This window comes from Suricata suricatta, chromosome 8 (genome assembly GCF_006229205.1).
Source record: "Suricata suricatta isolate VVHF042 chromosome 8, meerkat_22Aug2017_6uvM2_HiC, whole genome shotgun sequence".
In the NCBI taxonomy this organism is placed as follows: Eukaryota; Metazoa; Chordata; class Mammalia; order Carnivora; family Herpestidae; genus Suricata; species Suricata suricatta.
This window is the reverse complement of record NC_043707.1, coordinates 18147658-18166824: the sequence shown is the minus strand read 5'-3', so window position 1 is coordinate 18166824 and position 19167 is coordinate 18147658. Positions and strand designations below refer to the sequence as shown.

Below are 19167 nucleotides of genomic sequence, written 5' to 3'. Positions count from 1 at the left end.
TATATATTTGCAACACATAAAACCACCCTAGGGCTTGTTTCCAGAATATACAAAGAACTTCTACAGATCAATAAGAAGCTCTATAACCTAATAAAAACAAAAGGTTGGCAAAAGTCCTAGACAAGTGACTTCCCCAAAAAGGATATCCAAATGGCCCAAAAACATAAAAATAGAACTGTCAATAAAAAGCAATGTGAGATATGACAATACACCCACCAGATTAGCAAGAATTTTAAAGTTGGAAAATACCAAGTGTTGGCAAGGATGTGAAGCAACGGAGCCCAGGGAATTTGCACACAATCTGGGCGTTTATTTTTACAATAGTTTGTTAAGCTAGGCATTAGTGTTTTATCACTTCTTTTATGTTTATTTCCCAATAAAAATGGAGTGGTGGGTTTTAATCTTTTCCTTTTTTTAAGTTTATATATGTATATATATATTTAAGTTTACTTACTTATTTATTCTGAGAAAGAAAGCGAGAGAGCAGGGGAAGGCAGAGAGAGAGAGACACTCTGAAGCAGGCTCCACACTGTCAGCACAGAGCCTGTCGCAGGGGCTGAACTCACAAACTGTAAGATCATGACCTGAGCCAGCATCAAGAGTCAGACGCTTAATCAACTGAGTCACCCAGAAGCCCAACTTTTAAATCTTTTCTCCATACTGATCTCTATTATCTAGTTATGGGCTTAATCTCTCCTTTGAATATGTTTATGATGCTGTCCAAAGCACATCTATATCCCCAAAATTTTTTATTGAATAATGTAACTTGGAGATTCATTCCCAGCTTCCTACTGACTTCATCCCTTTCCACAGCACGATATTCCAGAGAGCGGACATCTACTCCCCTGTTGGTGAACACTGTGGTTGCTCCCATGATTTTCTATTATAAACAACTTGAAGTCTTCCTGCTCCTTCTCAACCTCCAGCCACGTCAATTCCTTCCTAACTCTCAGCACGTGAAAATGGAAGCCACCAGCCAAGAACGTCTGGCTGCTCTACCTAGGAAATAACCTGCCTGTCCACCAACCTTTACTCCGTTCCCTAGGAGTTACTAATAACTATTTACTGATGCTTTGGCCCAGAGACCCTCGGTCCCAGTCCAGTGTTGTTATATCCCAAATATTTTGTCTACATGGGAGCTAGTCACAGGTAGGGAAGGGCTGACCCAGGCCAGCTACCCACCGAAGTCTTGCTTATTTTGAGCAAGGAGACTCAGTATTCTCTCCAAGCAAGGTTATTCATCCGTAGATCCCTGTCCTTCAAACAGGATCACACTATGTCTGGTACAAAGTGAGCTTGAAATGATTCCTTTTATCATTCATCAGTTCCTCCTACTTTGTGTAGTTTTTTAAATATGTGTTTTTTTAATTTATTTAGTTTTGAGAGAAAAAGACAGAGCATGGGGTGGGGGTGGGGGTACAGAGAGAGACGGAGACACAGATTCCAAAGCAGGCTCCAGGCTCTGAGCTGTCAGCACAGAGCTGAATGCAAGGCTAGAACCCATGAACTATGAGATCACAGTTGGACGCTTAACTGACTGAGCCACCCAGGCACCCATTAAATGTCCAATTCTTGATTTTGGCTCAGGTCATGATCTAATGGTTGCTGAGTTTGACCTCTGTATTGGGCTCTGCACTGACAGCATGAAACCTGCTTGGGATTCTCTCTCTCTCTCTCTCTCTCTCTCTCTCTCTCTCTCTCTCTCTCTCAAATAAATTTAAATATATATATATATTATATGTGCTTCCTAAGTCTAAAGCAGCATTGTTATTTGGAAACAGAAATGCTGACCCTTCAATCTGCCAGAACTCACTCAGTTTTTACAGGTCTGTGTACAAAGGAAGAAAAACATTAACACGCTATGGCTTACACTGGTGTCTCTGCATTGAAAACAAACGTTTTGAGCACGTGTCCCTTCCAGCCCATGTGCATCCTCATCATCAGTGACCCGGTAGGAGCTGCCAAGGCTGGGGCTCACCTGGCCTCCCCTGCACGGCCTCCCTCACCTCATGGGGACTGACCTCCCAGGGACTGTCCAAGGGAGGTGGGAAGGAGGGGACACAGGGGTGACCCTTCCAAAGGGTTTCCCCCGCCCACAGCACCCGACTCCCTCGCACTCACCTGACCAGCGATGTAGATGGGCAGGAAGATCCAAGCCAACATCAGCACGGAAAACAAGCCCTGCGCAAGAAAACAGGGTCAGGGCTCAGCTCCCGCCCACCTCGAGGTGTGATCTGGATTCCCCTCTGTGCCTGGGGGAAATCCGGCCTGGCTCCATATCGGGCTCAGTCCCCTACTTACTGCACCTCATCCTCCTGGGCCACCGTATTTCCACGTTTAAATGGCAGAAGGGAATGAAGGAAGGAAGAGTGGGAACAGAAACTTTTTTGTGACTCCTCATTCAGTGTCACCCTGAACCTCATGTCCTTGCCCTTCATCCAGGTGTATCCTCTCCCTCGTTGAGCCAAGATGGGCTTTGTAAGTGAACCCCACCACATGGTAAGTCTGCAGTGTAGTCTGCAGCATAGAATGTGCACTGTTAGTCACAGGGCACCAGGGTGGCTCAGTGGGTTAAGTACCCAACACTTGATTTTGGCTCAGGTCATGATCTCAGGGTTCATGAGTTTGAGACCTGTGTTGGGCCTCAAGCTGATAGCACAGAGCCTGCTTGAGATTCTCTCCCTCTTTCTCTGCCTCTCTCTCAAAATAAATAAATAAGCTTAAAATAAAAACATATAAATGTTAGTCACTATGGGGACACGTGCTGGCTTGGCCAGTGGAGCATGTGACTCGTGTTCTAGGAGTTGTAAGTTCAACCCCCATGTTGGGCATAGAGCTTACTTATAAATAAATAAATAAATAAATAGATAGATAGATAGATAGATAGATAGATAGATAGTTTGTTTTAAAGAAAATGTTAGTGACTATGAAGATGAAAATCGCTAGTAATAATGCCTGTCCTCCCCTGCAGTGAAAATCATATCCTGCATGAGCCCTGCAACACAGGACAGTATGTCCTAGTGGCTGTGGGCTAAAAGGTCATGAAGCACTGAACCACAGAACCATGTTTTTGTGATGGCTGACTGCTATCTAATACACAGAAAACCCTCTGGTCCTAGGACACCTTTTATCTCCTACATCCACAGAGAAGGGATTCTAAGCCCTCTTCTCCAACACATTTGTTTATTAGGGTCTTGACCTTACTGAACAGTACCAAGCAAACCCACGCAAGCCAGGAGCTTGCAGGTGAAACTAGTTTTAGCTGACAAGGGTACCCTTGATGCTTCCTGCTTGTTTTTGCATGAAATACGGGGTACTCATTGTCCCCCAGGAACACCAATTGGGCAAAGGGTGAGCTGTAGATGCCCTGGTAAACCAAATACTTACATTCAACTCATAAGCAGTCACAGAAAGGCCCGCAGCAGCACCTGACCCTGCCAGGCCTACAAAATGCCCACTTCCAACATTGCTGGCAAATAAGGATGCGCCCACCTGCAGGGAGACGGACAAGTCAGATCTTGGAGCCAAGGTCTACAGTATCATCTTCTCCCCACCCTCAGCTCTTCCCATGCTCCAAAGGGACCAAGACAGAAGGAGAAACAGAGAAGGAGGGTCATCCCTAGCCTACCTGGCATCTTCCTTTTTTCAAATTAGAAAGACTCTTCTTCCCTAAAGCTCTCTTACTTCCATCTATCAGAAGGCATAGTAAATATGCATCCTTATGATGCCTTAAATGTGAATCATGCCTCATAGGTTTGGGCAGTGCACAAGGTGAACAACTGCATGCATCGTCCCTGGGAGAAAGGATAACAGGCATTGTGGAAGGTGCTTCATGATGAGGATCAAGAAGCCTTTGTTCTATATCCCAGTTCTGCTTCTAACTTGGCAAAGTAAATAGCTCTCCTTCTGGTAGAACACTCCATGACCAAGCCTATACTCAATGACCCCCATCCCTGGTCTCCACTGATTGAACTACATAGCCCCAGTTACTTGGCCCAAGATAGGTAAATTACATTTTCCCTCCTGAGAATCTGGAACGGGGACACCATCTCTGTTACTAAGTCCTAGCTAGTTTCTCTCACTGAGGAGGCTTCTTTCTCTTGGTTAAACATAGAGATTGGTCAGTGGTGGAAGACTGATAGAGGAATACTAACACCAGACTGTGACCTTTTCTTTTATGCAGGCAGGAGGATTGACAGAGGACAGGAAAGGGAATGATGCTCACACTATGTGACTTGATGGTATTTAAGGCTGTGTCAGCATGCAGCTGGAAAAATCTTAGAGCAACTGTTACTCACACTTTGGTCAACACTAGATGATAAGCTCCTGGAGGGTGAAGACCAGTTTGCTGACGTACCCTATGTTGGACACAGTGCCGGACGCATTCCTCAGTGAATGTATTTTTTTAGTGAATTCGTTGAATATACAACCCAAAGGATGGCATTGGTAACTTTTGAGAATAGTATGGTCATTGTCTTCAGACATTTCACTGACCAGGGGCTCAGATACCAGTTGTCTCTCTGCACCTTAAACCCTACATCTTTTGGACTCACTGCAAGTGGAAGCTGTGCTTCCTCTTCTTAGTTCAAAGATTTCACCCTTATTTCTGGAGATTATAAGCAAATTATCCCTGACCACCCAGGAAGTAGGTGGACCCATGAGGTAGACAACTGTGTGCATGTGTGGGAATGTGTATGTGTGTGTACATGTGTGTGTTGTAGTGGCAATGCCCTGAGGTCCACTCAAAAAGAAAACACAAGTTGGACTGTTGTTTTTGTTATTTGTGTTTGCAACATCCATTCCACCTTGTCTCAGTAATGGTTTCTAGACTCTTCTAATTTCTTATCACATGCTCAAGGAGAGGTTCCAAGCTTCACCCACCCCCCTAGCTCAGGCATTGAGTGTGTGACCCACGCTTGAGCCAATTAGCACATCAAACAACTCTGGTCACAGTGACTGGCACAGAGGTGGGCATGGGACATAATCAGAGATGAGATATTTTCCATGGTCTTCCCATAATGCACTGGAACTTGAGAGGATGAGAAGTCTGGAGCAGTGCCTGCCATCTTGTTACCATGAAGTTGACTTTGGGAATAGTGCTTATCCAGAAGAAGAGAAATTGACATAGAAAGGAAAGATGGAAGGAAAGAAGGAAGGAAGAAGGGTGGAAGGGAGGGAGAGAGGGAGAGATGGGAACCAGGTCCTAATGATACCACTTGAGCACTTGCACTCAACCATACCTGAAACCAGCCTAACTGATGAACTCAAATTTGAGTTGGAGCTAAGCCTTCTCTAGACTGTGACTTCACACAACATATAACCCAAGTCCTGAGAGACCAAAGGCTAGGCAGACCATCAGCATGTGAAGAAGTGACTTTTAATTGAACCAAAGACCACTTACTGGCCACCACACCATGTCCCCTCCGGCTAGGAAGTAGCCTTTCACAGTGTCTCTTTTGGTCTTCACTGTGGACTGAAACAAAGAAGAGGGGTGGGTAACAGTCAGAAGCATCCCAAAGTGCATCCCAAAGTGCCAAAGCCATGGATTACCAACTGGGAGTCCAGCAGGCCAATTTGGACATCAAATATGGGGTGATTTAGACCCACAGTTTTTAAGAAATTTTTAATTTGAATGCTTTAGAGGAGACATAAATAAATTCTTCAGGTCAATACAACCCTACCACTCCCTGCTTCACATACTTATGGCTCCCCTACATGTTTCAGTTTTTAGCCCTGCCTTATCTAGGATAGCTCATAATGGGCACCCCTTATTGGGTATTACATAGTGTCCTAGTAGCACAACCATTAGGCACCACTAAGCATCTTTGAGCTTTATCTCATGTTAATCCTTGCAAACTCCTATGAAGTATCATTAGGCCAATCTAACAGATGAAGAAAATGAGGCTCAGTCATTCTGGTGCCATATTTTTTGATAGCAGAAGTGCCAGGAATTCAGATACATGCCAGCCATGGGATCCCATGTCCTTAGCTGGTCTACAAAAGCATCTTTAAAAGGAGTGAGATGAGGGCACCTGGGTGGCTCAGTCGGTTGAGCATCCGACTTCGGCTCAGGTCATGATCTCACAGCTTGAGGGTTCAAGCCCTGCATCAGGCTCTGTGCTGACAGCTAGCTCAGAGCCTGAGCCTGTCTTTGGAAACCAACTTAAAATAAATAAATAAATAAATAAATAAATAAATAAATAAATAAATAAAAGGAGTGAGCTGGACCTCTCTGAGACTGGGTGTGAACGCTGGTGAGGGAATTCTTACTGGATAGGAGATGGCAGGAAATGATATCTTGTTATCCCTGCAAATGATCTTGCTATAGAAAACGGAAACTGAGGTTCATTACAGATCATTCCTGACACAGGAAGTATTTTTTTTTAAATAAAGAACTCCTGGGGTGCTTGGGCGGCTCAGTAGGTTAAGTGTCAGCTTCAGCTCAGATCATGATCTCATGGTTCATGAGTTCGAGCCCCAGACTGGGCTCTATGCTGAAAGTGTGGAGCCTGCTTGGGATTCTCTCTCTCTCTCCCTCTCTCACTCTCGCTCTCTCTCTCTCTCAAGAAAACAAACTTAAAAAAAAATTTTTTTAATGAAGAGCTCCTTGAAAGGGATTATCTAAATCCAGAGTTCCCAAATTAGTAATGTATCAGAGTCTCCTGGTCCTCTTATGAAAATACAGACTCCCAGTGACTCCAACCTAACCCTACCTTACCCTGATTCTGAGGCTGTCTGACATGAAACTCTTACTCTTAACAGTATCTCCTCTATCTCACCACATCCTGCTAAGAGCAGAGGGACTGGGAGTGGGTATGGAGTGTTCAGAGAAAGGTCTTTGGGAGGTCCAGCACTTTTATCCCCTTCTTGACTTGGAGGAGGAAAACCTAAGGGTAAAAGTAGAAAAATGATCTAAAAATAGTTGGATCAAATTGGGGACACCATGCGTTGGTGGTATAGTGGCGAACATAGCTGCCTTCCAAATTGGGGACACCTTGGAGTTCAGCTTTCAAATCCTTTGCACCAAATGGCCTAAAACCCAGATAGCAGGTGTTTCCTCTACACCATCCTTATCCAAAAGTTACTAATCTCCTTTCTATGTAAGGAGTTCCTAGGAGTGCCTGACTGGCTCAGTTACAAGAGTATGCCACTCTTGATCTCGGGGTCATGAGTTTGAGCCCCATGTTGGGTATAGAGATTACTTAAATACAAATAAATAAATAAATAAATAGTTCCTAGAAACTGATAAGTAAAAGAATAAGAACCTGATGAAGATGGGAAAAAGATATGAAGCTGTGCTTCACAGAAAACATTAAGTGGTATTTAAACAGAAATAAGAGTGTCCAGCCCCATTTATTATAAGATAAATGTATTTTTTTTTAGAGAGAGAGAGAGAGAGAGAGAGAGAGAGAGAGAGAGCGCGCGTGAGTGAGGGAGAGGCGCAGAGGGGCAGGCAGAGTCAACCAACCGAGCCACCCAGGTGCCCCAGTCCTGAGCAACTTTTAAGAAGACAAGGAAGCTTCTGTGCACTGATATGAAAAGATATCCCAGAGACCATTATAGATGAAAAATAGCAAGGTAAAAAAACAACGGTATAATAAGCTACTTCTTTTAAAGAAAGAAGTAAATACACATGATAATATTTGCTTGAATTTCCATAAGGAAACTCAAACCGTACAAACAAGGTTACAACAGTGGTCACCTGAGGAGGGAAGGATAGTAGTGAGACTTTTCATTGTATGTCTTTTTTTAATGTTTATTTAGAAAGAGTGAGAGAAAGAGTGAGTGTGTGTAAGGGAAGGGCAGAGAGACACAGAGAGAGAATCTGAAGCAGTCTCTGGGCTATCCGTGCAGAACCTGACTCAGGGCTCAAACTCACAAACCATGAGATCATGACCCTGAGCCAAGATCAAAAGTCAGACACTCAACTGACTGAGCCACCCAGTTGTTTTTATTTTTGAACCAGGTGACTGTATTGCCTTTAAAAAAGAAAAAAAAAAAAAAAAGCTGGGGTGCCTGGGTGGCTCAGTCAGCTAAGCATCTGACTTTGGCTCAGGTCATGATCTCAACAGTTCATGGGTTCATGTCCCGTGTTGGGCTCTGTGCTGACAGCATGGAGCCTGGAGCCTGCTTCGAGTTCTGTGTCCCCCACCCCTGCTCACACTCTGCATCTCTCTCTCTCTCTCTCAAATAAACATTTAAAAAATTTTTTAAAAACTTCCTTTAAAAAAGAAAAAAAGAACATGGACTTCACAGTGAAGAAGATATAGATTCTAACTCCAGCTGGGTTAACTTACTAACATATAAGGAACTTCCACTTTTGAGTCTCAGTTTCCTTATCTATAAAATGGGTACAGCAGTAGTGTCTTCTTCGTAGACATCTGTGCAAATTACATGACATAGCATAAACTAAAGTGCCTAAGATAGCACCTGACCCATGGTCAACTCAATGCATTTTTACAAGTATAAAGTTCCAATTACTTTACGACCTTGGGCGAGTTTCTTCTCCTGCCTCCCCTGGCCTGGCTTACCCAAAGTCCAACAGCCAAGACGAAGAGGAAGTACAGAACCAGCACGACAATGTCACCTGGCTCCAGGCTCCTCTGGGGAAAAGCCTCCAGGGGATCTGACTCTGGGGGTAGAGGACTGTCCGAGCTGCTCTCCATGGTCCTGAGCACACTCTCAATCCTGCAGAAAGTGCAAAAGCGTGTCAGATGTCAGCACCAGAAATACTTTCTCACCCTTTGTGTGGCTGCCTCCTTGGAGCATCCAAACAAAAGGACACCTGTGGAGAGATGTGTGGTGAGGACAGATCTCCCAGGAAGGCAGATCCACCCACCCATCCGTCCATCCATCCATCCATCCGTTCACTCATTCATCCAGCAAATGAATGATTTGAAGTCCCATCAAATCAACAGCTAATTTTTAGCAATTCAGCCACTCACTTGGCAAAATATTAAGAATGATGTGAATAGTACAGATGGTTTCACCATCCCATCCACTTCAGGAGTCCATGTCCAAGAGTGAGAGTAAAACAAGACACTGGAGTTATTCCCCATTTCTGAGGAATCTCAGAGGGAGGGGGGCAAGAGTCAAGCCAACAATTTTGTCTGAGGGTCAGCAAGGCACCAGTCTTGTTTCGATGTCGGACAGGCCCGTAGAACTGCACATGTTTTGTAATATATATAGTACCTCCTACCTCATTCTAAGTGTTTACAAACCTGCAAAGTGGGCGCTATTGTTTTCACCCCCATTTTACAAATGGCAAAACTGACACACAGAGAAATAACTTGCCTAAAGTTAATATGGCTCAAGTGGCAGAGCCAGGATTTGAAGGCAAATAATCTTGCTTCAAAATCCATGCCCTGAGTGAGTGTCCTAAACTGTTTCTCAATTTAAGGGTTTCTACAGTGAGCAGAATGTCTCCCTTCCAGATGTATGCCTTCTAATGCTCAGAACTGTGAATATGTTAAGTTCCATGGCCAAAGGACAATTAAGTTTACAAATGGAATTAAGGGTGCCAGTCAGCTCTCCTTAAATAGGGAGATTTTCCCTGAATTGTCTGAGTGAGATAATGGTAACCAGAGGGTTCCTTAAAAGTGAAGAAAGAAACAGAAAAGAGAACCAGCATGAGAAAGATTTGGGCCAATATTGTTGGCTTTGAAGATGGAGGAAAAGGGCCCACAAGCCAAGGAAAGCAAGCAGCTTCTAGAAGCTGGAAACGTCAATGAATGCGTTCTACTCTAGAGCATCGGAAAGGAATTCAGCCCTTCTGTCACCTTAAAGTTAGCCCAGTGAGACCCATTTAGAACTTGTGACTTCCAGAACTGTAAAATAATAACCTTGCAGTTTTTGCAGCAATGATTGGAAACTAATAACATTCCTAAGGGTGATTTATTCCTTATTCTGTGTTAATGTGTGACTCCACTCTGAGGCTCTGGGATTGAAAAGACTCAGTTCAGTCCCTTCCACCTAAGAGGTGCCGCCCAATAATGGGGAAAGTCACTCATCAGTTAACAATTCAGCAATGTTCCATGTGGTGCTCAGAGACAGATGTGTTAAGGATTCAGGCGTAGGAGCCACACACTGGCCCCACCACTCAGCAGTCCTGAGAATGGGGACAAATTCCCTAACTGGGCAATAAGAGTATAGATCCACAGATCGCTGAGCTCATACCTGTGAAACGTTGAATGCAGCATTTGCACAGCTGTGCTTAGTAAATTCTGGCTGCTCTAATCACTATCACAAGTATTTTCTCCAACCTGCAGTGAGGTAAGGACCAGTGCATTGTCACTGGAGGGTTCTAGACAGAAGCATATAAGCTGAGCTTTGAAGAATGAGTCGGTGATCCTATAGGTATGAGCAGGGATGGGGGAGCATTCTAGGCAAGATCTACACGCTACGCTGTGAATAAGAATGTCACGTTTAAGGAATCGCCAGATTCTTGCCTGAGCATCAGCTAAGATTAGAAAGAGGGAGATGCGCAGTGAGGCTGATCAGATATGAAGGTGACTATACCAGCCCTTTGATGTCATTAAAAGATTTTTATAGGGTCAGTGATTCGCAACTTCTCAGACATAACTCCTGTTTTTATAACAAATATTTTTATAAAAATTTCATTTTTGAAATTTATTTATTTTGAGAGAGAGAAAGAGAGCAGGAGCAAGGGAGGAACGAAGAGCAGGGGGAGAAAGAATTAAAGCAGGTTTGACACTATCCATGCAGAGCCCAACACGAGGTTCAAACTCACAAACCCAGAGATCATGACCTGGGCCAAAACTAAGAGTCAGATGCTTAACCGACTGAGCCACCCAGGGGCCCCTGCACATCACCTTTTAAATAGTCAACACTGTATGTTAAGTCCAAGAGAAATAAAAGGAAAGCCATTTATGATAATCTGATGAGTGCTTCAACAGATCTCTGATCTGCCGGCTCCATGGGAGACCCCAAGAGGCAGTCAGATACTTGCACCCACTGCGCTAAGTTTTGAATTTAAGAGAAGTAAACTTGGCAGTCATTTTAGTCCAAAACCTCAGAATCAAAAGTAAATCCACAGAGGAATAGCACCAGCATCATGGACAGAGTGGGGGTTGGGGCGCTGACCCCCTTGTGCAGCCGAAAACCCACATGTAGTTTTTGACTCTCCCCAAATTCAACCACAAATAGCCTACTGTTGAGCAGAAACCTTACCAATAATATAAACAATCTATTAACACAATTTTGTATCTTATATGTATTATAGACTATATTCTTACAAGAAATTCAGGTGAAGAAAATAAAATACTAAGAAAATCATAAGGAAGAGAAAATACATTGACGGTACTGCACTGTCTTTATAAAAAATAAAATTAAAAAATCCATCTATAAGTGGACCCACGCAGTTCAAATCCAAGTTGTTCAAGGGTCAATGGCATTACACCAAAATGCTTAAATTTGTGAACATACTTGTGATTTTAATGTTATGAAAAAGTCCAAACAATTGTCATGATATACCGTGCTTTTAAGACAGAGAACTCTGAAAAACATTTGAGACAGTGTTGTGAAGATAAAAGCTGGTGCATTCTTTGCTTTAAAAAGTTTGGGGCACCTGGGTGGTTGATTAAGCGTCCAACTTCGGCTCAAGTCATGATCTCACGGTTTGTGAGTTCAAGCCCCATGTTGGGGGACATTTTGAATTATGTCTTCCTTTCTCTCTGCTCCTCCCCTGCGAACACTCTGTCTCTCTCTCCTTCAAAAATAAACATCAAAACACTTTTTTAAAATCAACAGGGCTTGGGGATTAATCAACAGGGAAAGAATTGGGGAGTAATTTCCCACAGAAGAATGGCCTGATTACCTGGGCAGGCTGTTCCTTGTTCCTAGAGTATGGTTCCTCATCTTCAATAACTGTTATGGGGTCAGGGTGGGGCTGTCTTGTGCAACACAGCATGTTTAACATGTAGCTACCTACTGGATGCCAGGAGCATCTTCTCCCAGTTGTAAGAGCTACATATGCCCGCTGTGTGGAGAACACGGCCTTGGAGCCCTACGAAAGGAGACTGGATGTTCACTTAGACAAGATGCCTCAGGGGGGCGCTCTATGATCTTAAGTTCCCTTCCCATTACAAGTAGAGCTCTGAGCTTCTCCCTAGGCTGCACCTTGCCTCGTTCTGTTGGGAGGGTGCTCACAGCTTCTCAGCCCTTAGACATGGTGGCCCTCTCCCCAGAAGGGAAGACCCAAGCCACCATGGACCCACCATATTTATGGAGAAAGATGGAAGAGAGAAGGAGGAAAGAGCGAAACCATCCAGTACTGGGCTGACCAACTCAAACACTTACTGGGTCCTAATACAGGAGGAAGAAGTAGCAGAAGCCAGGATTCCCCTCACTGTGCAGTCGGCCTGGATTTCATGGCCATTGTCATCTGAGAAATGGGCCAATAATCTGCTCTGGACTAATATAACTGGACCAGACACTTGCAAAGTTTGTCCAAGAAAGTGGGAAGAGAGGCTAGTTTCTTGGGTTGAAACAGAGACTCAGGGGCGCCTGAATAGCTCAGTCGGTTAAGCGTCCGGCTTCGCCTCAGGTCATGATCTCACGGTTTGTGGGTTCAAGCCCCGCGTCAGGCTCTGTGCTGACGGCTCGGAGCCTGGAGCCTGCTTCAGATTCTGTGTCTCCCTCTCTCTCTGACCCTCCCGTGCTCGCACTGTTTCTCTCGGTCTCTCAAAAATAAATAATTAAAAAAAAAAAAAGAAAGAAACAGAGACTCAAACCAGGAGTACGTCTGGAGGCTTGGAGAGGAGGCGGCTAGATGGTCCATCAGGGTATCTCAAAGGTGAAATCCCTATTAGGTAGGTAGCATCAGTGCACGTTATCAGCCAGGAAGTTGTGGCTGGGAGAGGTTTAGCGTCATGTCCACAGCCAGGGCTCCAGCACCAATCTGTATGATTTCACAGCCTGTGTTTTTGAGCACTCCAACCTGCTGCTTCCAAATCCGGGGGCTTCGGGGAAGGTGAGGGCTCAGAGCTCAGGAAGCAGTTCAAAATGGAGATTGATGCAGAACTGGGGAGTAGGGTGGATGGTTCTAGAACCCAATAGGTCTGAAAGGGAGGAGGGAGGGGCAGTGGGTGGCTGGGGAGCAGGCCCCTCCCCCAGCTGCCCCTTGCAGGCCTCTGCCTGCCAGGCACGGAGGGCGGTGGGAGTGGATAAACAACTTATTCATCACGGCTCTGGGCAGGCTGGCACGGACTCCAGGCTCTTCCTGAGTCCCAGGGAGGTGGGGGTCCTGCCAGGGGCCGAGAGGGACCGGCCTCTGGGCGGGGCAGGAACAGGATGGGGACCAGAGAAGCTGTGAACCCCAGTGCTGCTGCTTCGGCCACATCCTCACAGGCTCACTGAGCCGCTTCTCAGCAAATCTGCAAGCACTGTGGATTGGAGGCATAGAGCTCCCTTCCCGTCTGGTCAGCCTGTGAGGCACACACTAGTACCAGTCCCCTTTACAGATGGGAGACAGAGGCATGAAGAGGGAAAAGTGAGCTGGGTTTGGGTCCTAGCCACTTGCTTCTAGGTCACAGTAAATGCCCAGGGGTAGGATTTGAACCCAGTCCTCAACTGAAGGACCTTGCATTATCCGATAGTGGCTGCTTTCTTTATTTCCTCTCCTCTTTCCTGTCTGCTCCCTTCCTCCTCCCCTCCCACCTTCTCTGTTCTTTTCCACAAGCATTTATTAGGCACCAGCTGTGTGCCAGGGTCTGTGCTGGGCACAGAAGACAAGTAGTGAGTGGGGCAGATAGGTCCTGTCCTGGCAGGTTCTTCCCTTGGCCCCTTGCAGCACTGTGCATGAGAGCCCTCTGCCCTTGCACTGCTCCGGTACGGCCACACTGGGGGTGGGCTCCGGGTTCACCTCCTGTGAGGGACCCTCTCTATGTGGGAGGGCAGGGTTAGTGGGAGGCGGACAAAGCTGTCCTTGTAACAAGGGCTTTGTTTGTAAGAACACCCTGCTCTAGCAGTCACCGACGACGGCGGAGAACAAAGGAAGCCCAGCACCAGGGACGCAGCTCACCCTTTTCCTTTTAGCCGGTTACATAATTTGCCCCAACAGATGTGGAAATTTTCCACGCCCCAGTGCGAGGAAAAGACTGGAAAATGCATCTGCAGGTGGGGTGGGGGTACTATGTTTCGCAAGCTGGTTCCCTCTGTGCGTCCACTGCCGGGGGCCAGGTTTACATCACTATTTTTTTTTTATTTTGAGAGAGAGCGAGAGCAAGAGCAAGTGAGCAGGAGAGGGGCAGAGAGAGACAGCAGGCTCCATGCTGTCAGCCCAGAGCCCGAACTCACAAACCATGAGATCATGACCTGAGCCGAAACCAAGAGTCAGACGCTCAACCAACTGAGACACTCAGGCTGCCCATACATGATTCTTTAGAACATTTTAGTGTCTTGAAACATTTCATAACAAAAGAAACAGAAACAAACAGAACATGATTTACAGCATAAAACCATCTGCGTATATAAAATACATGCCAAGACACAAAAACATTTTCAAGTATTTTGCCAGGATGCAGGCATATTTGTCAAACACATTATTGAGGACAGGAAATGAAAGAGACAGAAACTAGGGAGGGGCCCTGCTCTGACAAGTGATGACAACGACGATTTTACAAGTCTTAATTATAGACCAAAGCTCTCTGGGAAAAAGATGTGCCCTGATCAAGTGTAAAGATACTGAACTGCATTGCCTTGTTCAGATCCCAACTCCGCCTCTTTCTAGCTCCATGATCTTGGACAAACAACTTCTCTGAGGCTCAGTTTCAAAATAGATAAAACGGGGATAATACTAAGACCTATGTCACAGATTTGTTAAAAGTATTAAGCAAGTCCATTATGTAACATGATTAAGTCTAGAATACTGAATGTGTTCCCTGTCCTTGTTAGGAAAAACAAAAAAAGAGCCTGGCCTTTGTGGTCAAATGGGTCCTGGCCACCTACATGTGTGAATCTCATTTTAAACCCACAGCACCCCCACAGGTCAGGTGTCTGATTAACCCCATTGAACAGGGGAGAAAAATAAAGCAGAGGCGCCGGACCCAAAGTCACACTGCTGGTAAATGACTGAACTCGGGTCCAGCCCAGGCTTAACCCCTAAGCTGGTAACTGCTACCTGGCATGTGGACCCTTGGCAGGGTAAATTCCAGGGATGAGGACCTTCAGGGGTAACCCTGTCTCATGACTCCTAGAGAACAGACCATCCAGATGCCAACGTGGCATCTTAAACAGAACACGTCCAATTTGGGGAGCATGCTGTTGGAACCCACTACCCACCACTTCACTCGGCGGCCACTTTGCACACCCTGCCGCTTACAGACACCTGAGAGCGTTAAGTCATGCGTTCATTCATTCACTGATCCAACCAGTGATTCGTGGGTACCTGTGATGTGCGGGGCACTGTCTGCAGACATGACGGCTACCAGGGCATGTGACACATCATCGAAGCATTTATAGGGTCTCTTTCCCAACTCCCAGAATCTAATGGTCCCTAGTTCATTCCCTTGTACATCCCAAGTATGGCTGAATCCATCCATTTCCCCTTACCTTTACTTCCAGGCTTCCATCCATCCTGAGCCAGCATCACTTGGATCTACACTAGGGCAAGGACCTCCCTCCTCTTCCCCTTCCACTCCACCCCTCAGATGGTAGCCACCAGGATCTCTGGCCACAAATCAGATCAGGTCATCAACAGTCTTACCTCTCACCAGCCCTTGAGCACTACCTTAGCCTCAGGGTCTTTGCCATTCTGTTCCCTCCACCTGGGATGCTCCTCCCTTTCTCTGGCCTCCACCTGAACAGCTCCCATCTGGCCTTCAGACTCATCCTACCTTCGAAACCCCAGAGCAGCTCTCTCCCAGCCTCAGCCTAAATCAGGTGCTTATTTGGAATCATAAGAAATTTGACTTTTCCTCACTGTTGAATCAAACAAGACATCTGATTTGTGCGAGTCTCTTGTCACTGGCTGTCCCCGAAATTGTAAGCTCCTGGAAAGCAGGGACCGTGGCTGTCTTGCTCACATTGTCTGAAGCCGGCACTCAATAAACATCTGAGTAACAAACATGGGATTTCCAATAAAAAAAAAAGGAAAAAAAGAAAAAACAAAACCATGGGATTTCCAGACCTTTTGCTATATACCCTTGCACACTGGGACCCCTCCCCCCAAGTCCTATCCCCAGGACTTGGGAGGGCACTTCTCTTCCACTTCTCCAGATCATCCAGCAGAACGCCCACTGTCAGAAAACCACGATGTTGTGGGTGAGTTCATGGCTGTGGGAGCTGAGTCTCGGCTTGGCCACTCACTGTGCAAACCTGGGCATGTTTCCGAATGGCTGTCGGTCTCTGTCTGTGAATCAGGGTGCCTGTGTCATCAGCAGGACTGTCCAGTTGGACCAGACCCAGGAGGTGAACCAAGTGCTCACATTGTTGCAGTGAAACTCCTATTTGCCTTGTAAAGAGAAGCCCTGCAGTCAGCAGCCCATCCCTCCGGCCTTTCTGTGGTTTACAAAGATACTTCCACCGCATTATCTCTTTGGGTCCTTGGGAGACAGCATGCCTGGAGGCTGGGTTGGGCTAAGGTTTACATTTCCATTTAACAGACAAGGAACCTGACGCTCAGTGAAGTGAAATGATCCACGGTCTTCAAACTTGGGAAGTGGATGAATGGAGACCATGCCTAGTGCCATTGGGCTGTACCCACCCCTCCAACTCACACTCCATGCACCCAGTAGAGAGGAGCTGTGCCGCCACCCTCGGCTCCCAGCTGGAGTCCTCTGGGCCACCACCGCCTCCCTTCCCCAGTCCAACGTCCCCAGTTGGGAGACGGGCTCCAGGTTGGGCCAGGTGCGGGCAGGGAATCTTACCTTCCTCTGAAGCAGGGCTCACCTGCCCTGGGACCTGCTCGTGGCTTCTGAGGCAGAAGGAGGTGGTGGAGAAACTGGCCCCCCGGGCTCCTCCTCCCTTACAGCTGGAGGGTGGTGCCGCCCTCTCCTGCACCGCCTACAGCTGAGAGCCTCCTTGAGGGTCAAACTCCAAATTCCAGCCTCACTGCAGCAGGGATCAGAGGTAGTGAATGACAGGCACTGGAGAGGTTGGGCCCAGCCCAGAATCCTTGAATTTGAACTCTGTGCAGGCCCCAGTGAGGAGGAGGAGGGAATTCCTGAGCTCCGCCCACACAGCCTCCTAGTGGGCCTTCACCTGGTAGGGGGCCCATGGCAGGAGCCCCGCACTATCCTGCTTCACTCACCCACTCCTCTACTGGCCTGCCTCCACGCTGGGGATAGGAGGGCTTGGAACGAGCCGGGGGAAGGGAGAAGAAAGATGTGGGTGCTGTGGAAGGGGGAGGGAGCGCAGGGAGGGAGGCAGGGGACAGCGGAAAAATCCCAGGAGGCCACTTGCAGCCACGGCCCCATCAATGCAGCACACAACAGTGACCACCCTTTGTTTAGCCCCTTTCCCCGGGTGCTGTCCGGACCAAGGCAGTGCAAAGACAGGCGTCTGGAGCCCAGGGGACCTATCAGCTGTGACCAAGCCATAGCAGAGGAGCCTGCGACACCAGGACAGGCAATGGAGGACAGCGCAGCACTTTCACTGGATGCTCAGAGGATTCAAAAAAGTTTTGGAATAAATATTAGCATTTACAAAGCAGGAGACTTTAAAAAGACTCTGATTTCCCACTTTCATAGAATATTCTGAAGATCTTGGGGCGCCTGGGTGGCTCAGTCTGCTAAGTTGCCAACTCGGTTCAGGTCATGCTCTCACAGTTCATGAGTTTGAGCCCCGAGTTGGACTCTGCTGACAGCTCAGAGCCTGGAACCTGCTTGGGATTCTGCATCTTCCCCCGCCCCCTCTCTGCCCCTGCCCTGCTTGCACTGTCTCTCTCAAAAAGAAATAGTAAGAAGAAAATTTTTTTTAAATTCTGAAGATCTGGCCACACAGTGCCACACGACAGCCACCAGCTGGAGCAGAGTCATGGCCACCCTCTGTCACCACAGACCCTCCCTCCAGCCTACGTTCCTCTTTCACCAGACCCTGCTGGGCTCTGGGTGCACAGCCGCCCCAGCCCCACCACCATGCAGCGTAATTCAGAAAGAGCAGTGATAATGAATATGCACCAGGCTTTTAAGTGCTCTGCGCATCTTTCCTCGCTTGGTCTTTCCAACAACCCTCTGAGATGGAACCTGATTATCTTTCTTTTACTGATGAGGAAAGAAAGAAACCAGTAACTTGCCCAAGGCCACCCAGCTGTGAGCGGCAGATTTAGGACTGAAACCCAGAGCCCTAAAAGAGCAGCAGAGAGGGGTGGTCTTCTGGGCAGGGGGCAGATGGACAGGCGTGCAGAGAACAGCTGGTGTTGAAGAAGGGACAGACAGAAGGCCAGGTAATGGATAGTCCGGGACTGTGATCTGTGGCCGTGGGCTCACAAACCCCAAGGGCTGTACGTGCTGTGGAAGAAGCATTGCTCTGGGAACTTGGGCCTGGCCCTGACCATGTGAACGTGCCTGGGGGACAGTGGGTGGGTTGCCTTCCAGAGTCAGAGTGCTGATGGAAGAGGTACGGACAGGAGTGAGGTTGGCCATGTGGGGCTGCAGCCCACTGGAATTGCATGTGTCCCTGTTAGAGGGGACAGTCATGGCTCAGCTTTAACATGAGGAACACAGGCCCAATGGGGTCAGATCTTCCAATTATTCTAGAAAAATGAGAGGCCCAGAATTTTTGTCAAGTCTCATGACTGTCGGGGCGCTGGGCGGCTCAGTAGGATGAGCGTCCCACTCTCGACTTCAGCTCGGGTTATGATCCCAGGGTCGTGGGATGGGGCCCCACATCAGGCTGCTTGAGATTCTCTAGCCCTCTGCCCCTCCCCTGCTTGAACTCGAGCTCGCTCTCTTTTTTAAAAAAAAAATTTAAAAAATTAGGTCTCAGAAAATAACTAATTAACTAAGTCTCAGGACTGTTGATCTGTGAAAGCCGGGTGTGGCCCACTGGCCACCACCGTGTCCCCTGTGAAGAATGAGAGAGAACAGCACGACCACGTGGGAGAACTTTCCGGAAGTTTCTTATAAAGTGAACATACCCCCTCCCTGCTCTGCGGCCCAGCAACTGCGCTCCCGGGTAGTTCTATAGAGGAAGGCAGACGGACGTGGC

General features: G+C 47.1%; 1 protein-coding gene across 1 annotated transcript in view; it reads right to left on the bottom strand.

Moving 5' to 3' along the window:
• Positions 1–17198, bottom strand: part of SLC5A11 (solute carrier family 5 member 11) — a 41842-nt gene extending 24644 nt beyond the window's left edge. Inside the window, exons 1-5 of the mRNA XM_029947560.1 lie at positions 16887–17198; positions 8532–8688; positions 5402–5473; positions 3388–3492; positions 2122–2181 (exon numbers count right to left, since the gene is read on the bottom strand). Of these exons, the coding sequence (XP_029803420.1) occupies positions 2122–2181; positions 3388–3492; positions 5402–5473; positions 8532–8666 (372 nt within the window). The 5' untranslated portion in view covers positions 8667–8688; positions 16887–17198. The remainder of the gene's footprint in view (positions 1–2121; positions 2182–3387; positions 3493–5401; positions 5474–8531; positions 8689–16886) is intronic.
• Positions 17199–19167: the final 1969 nt, after the last annotated feature.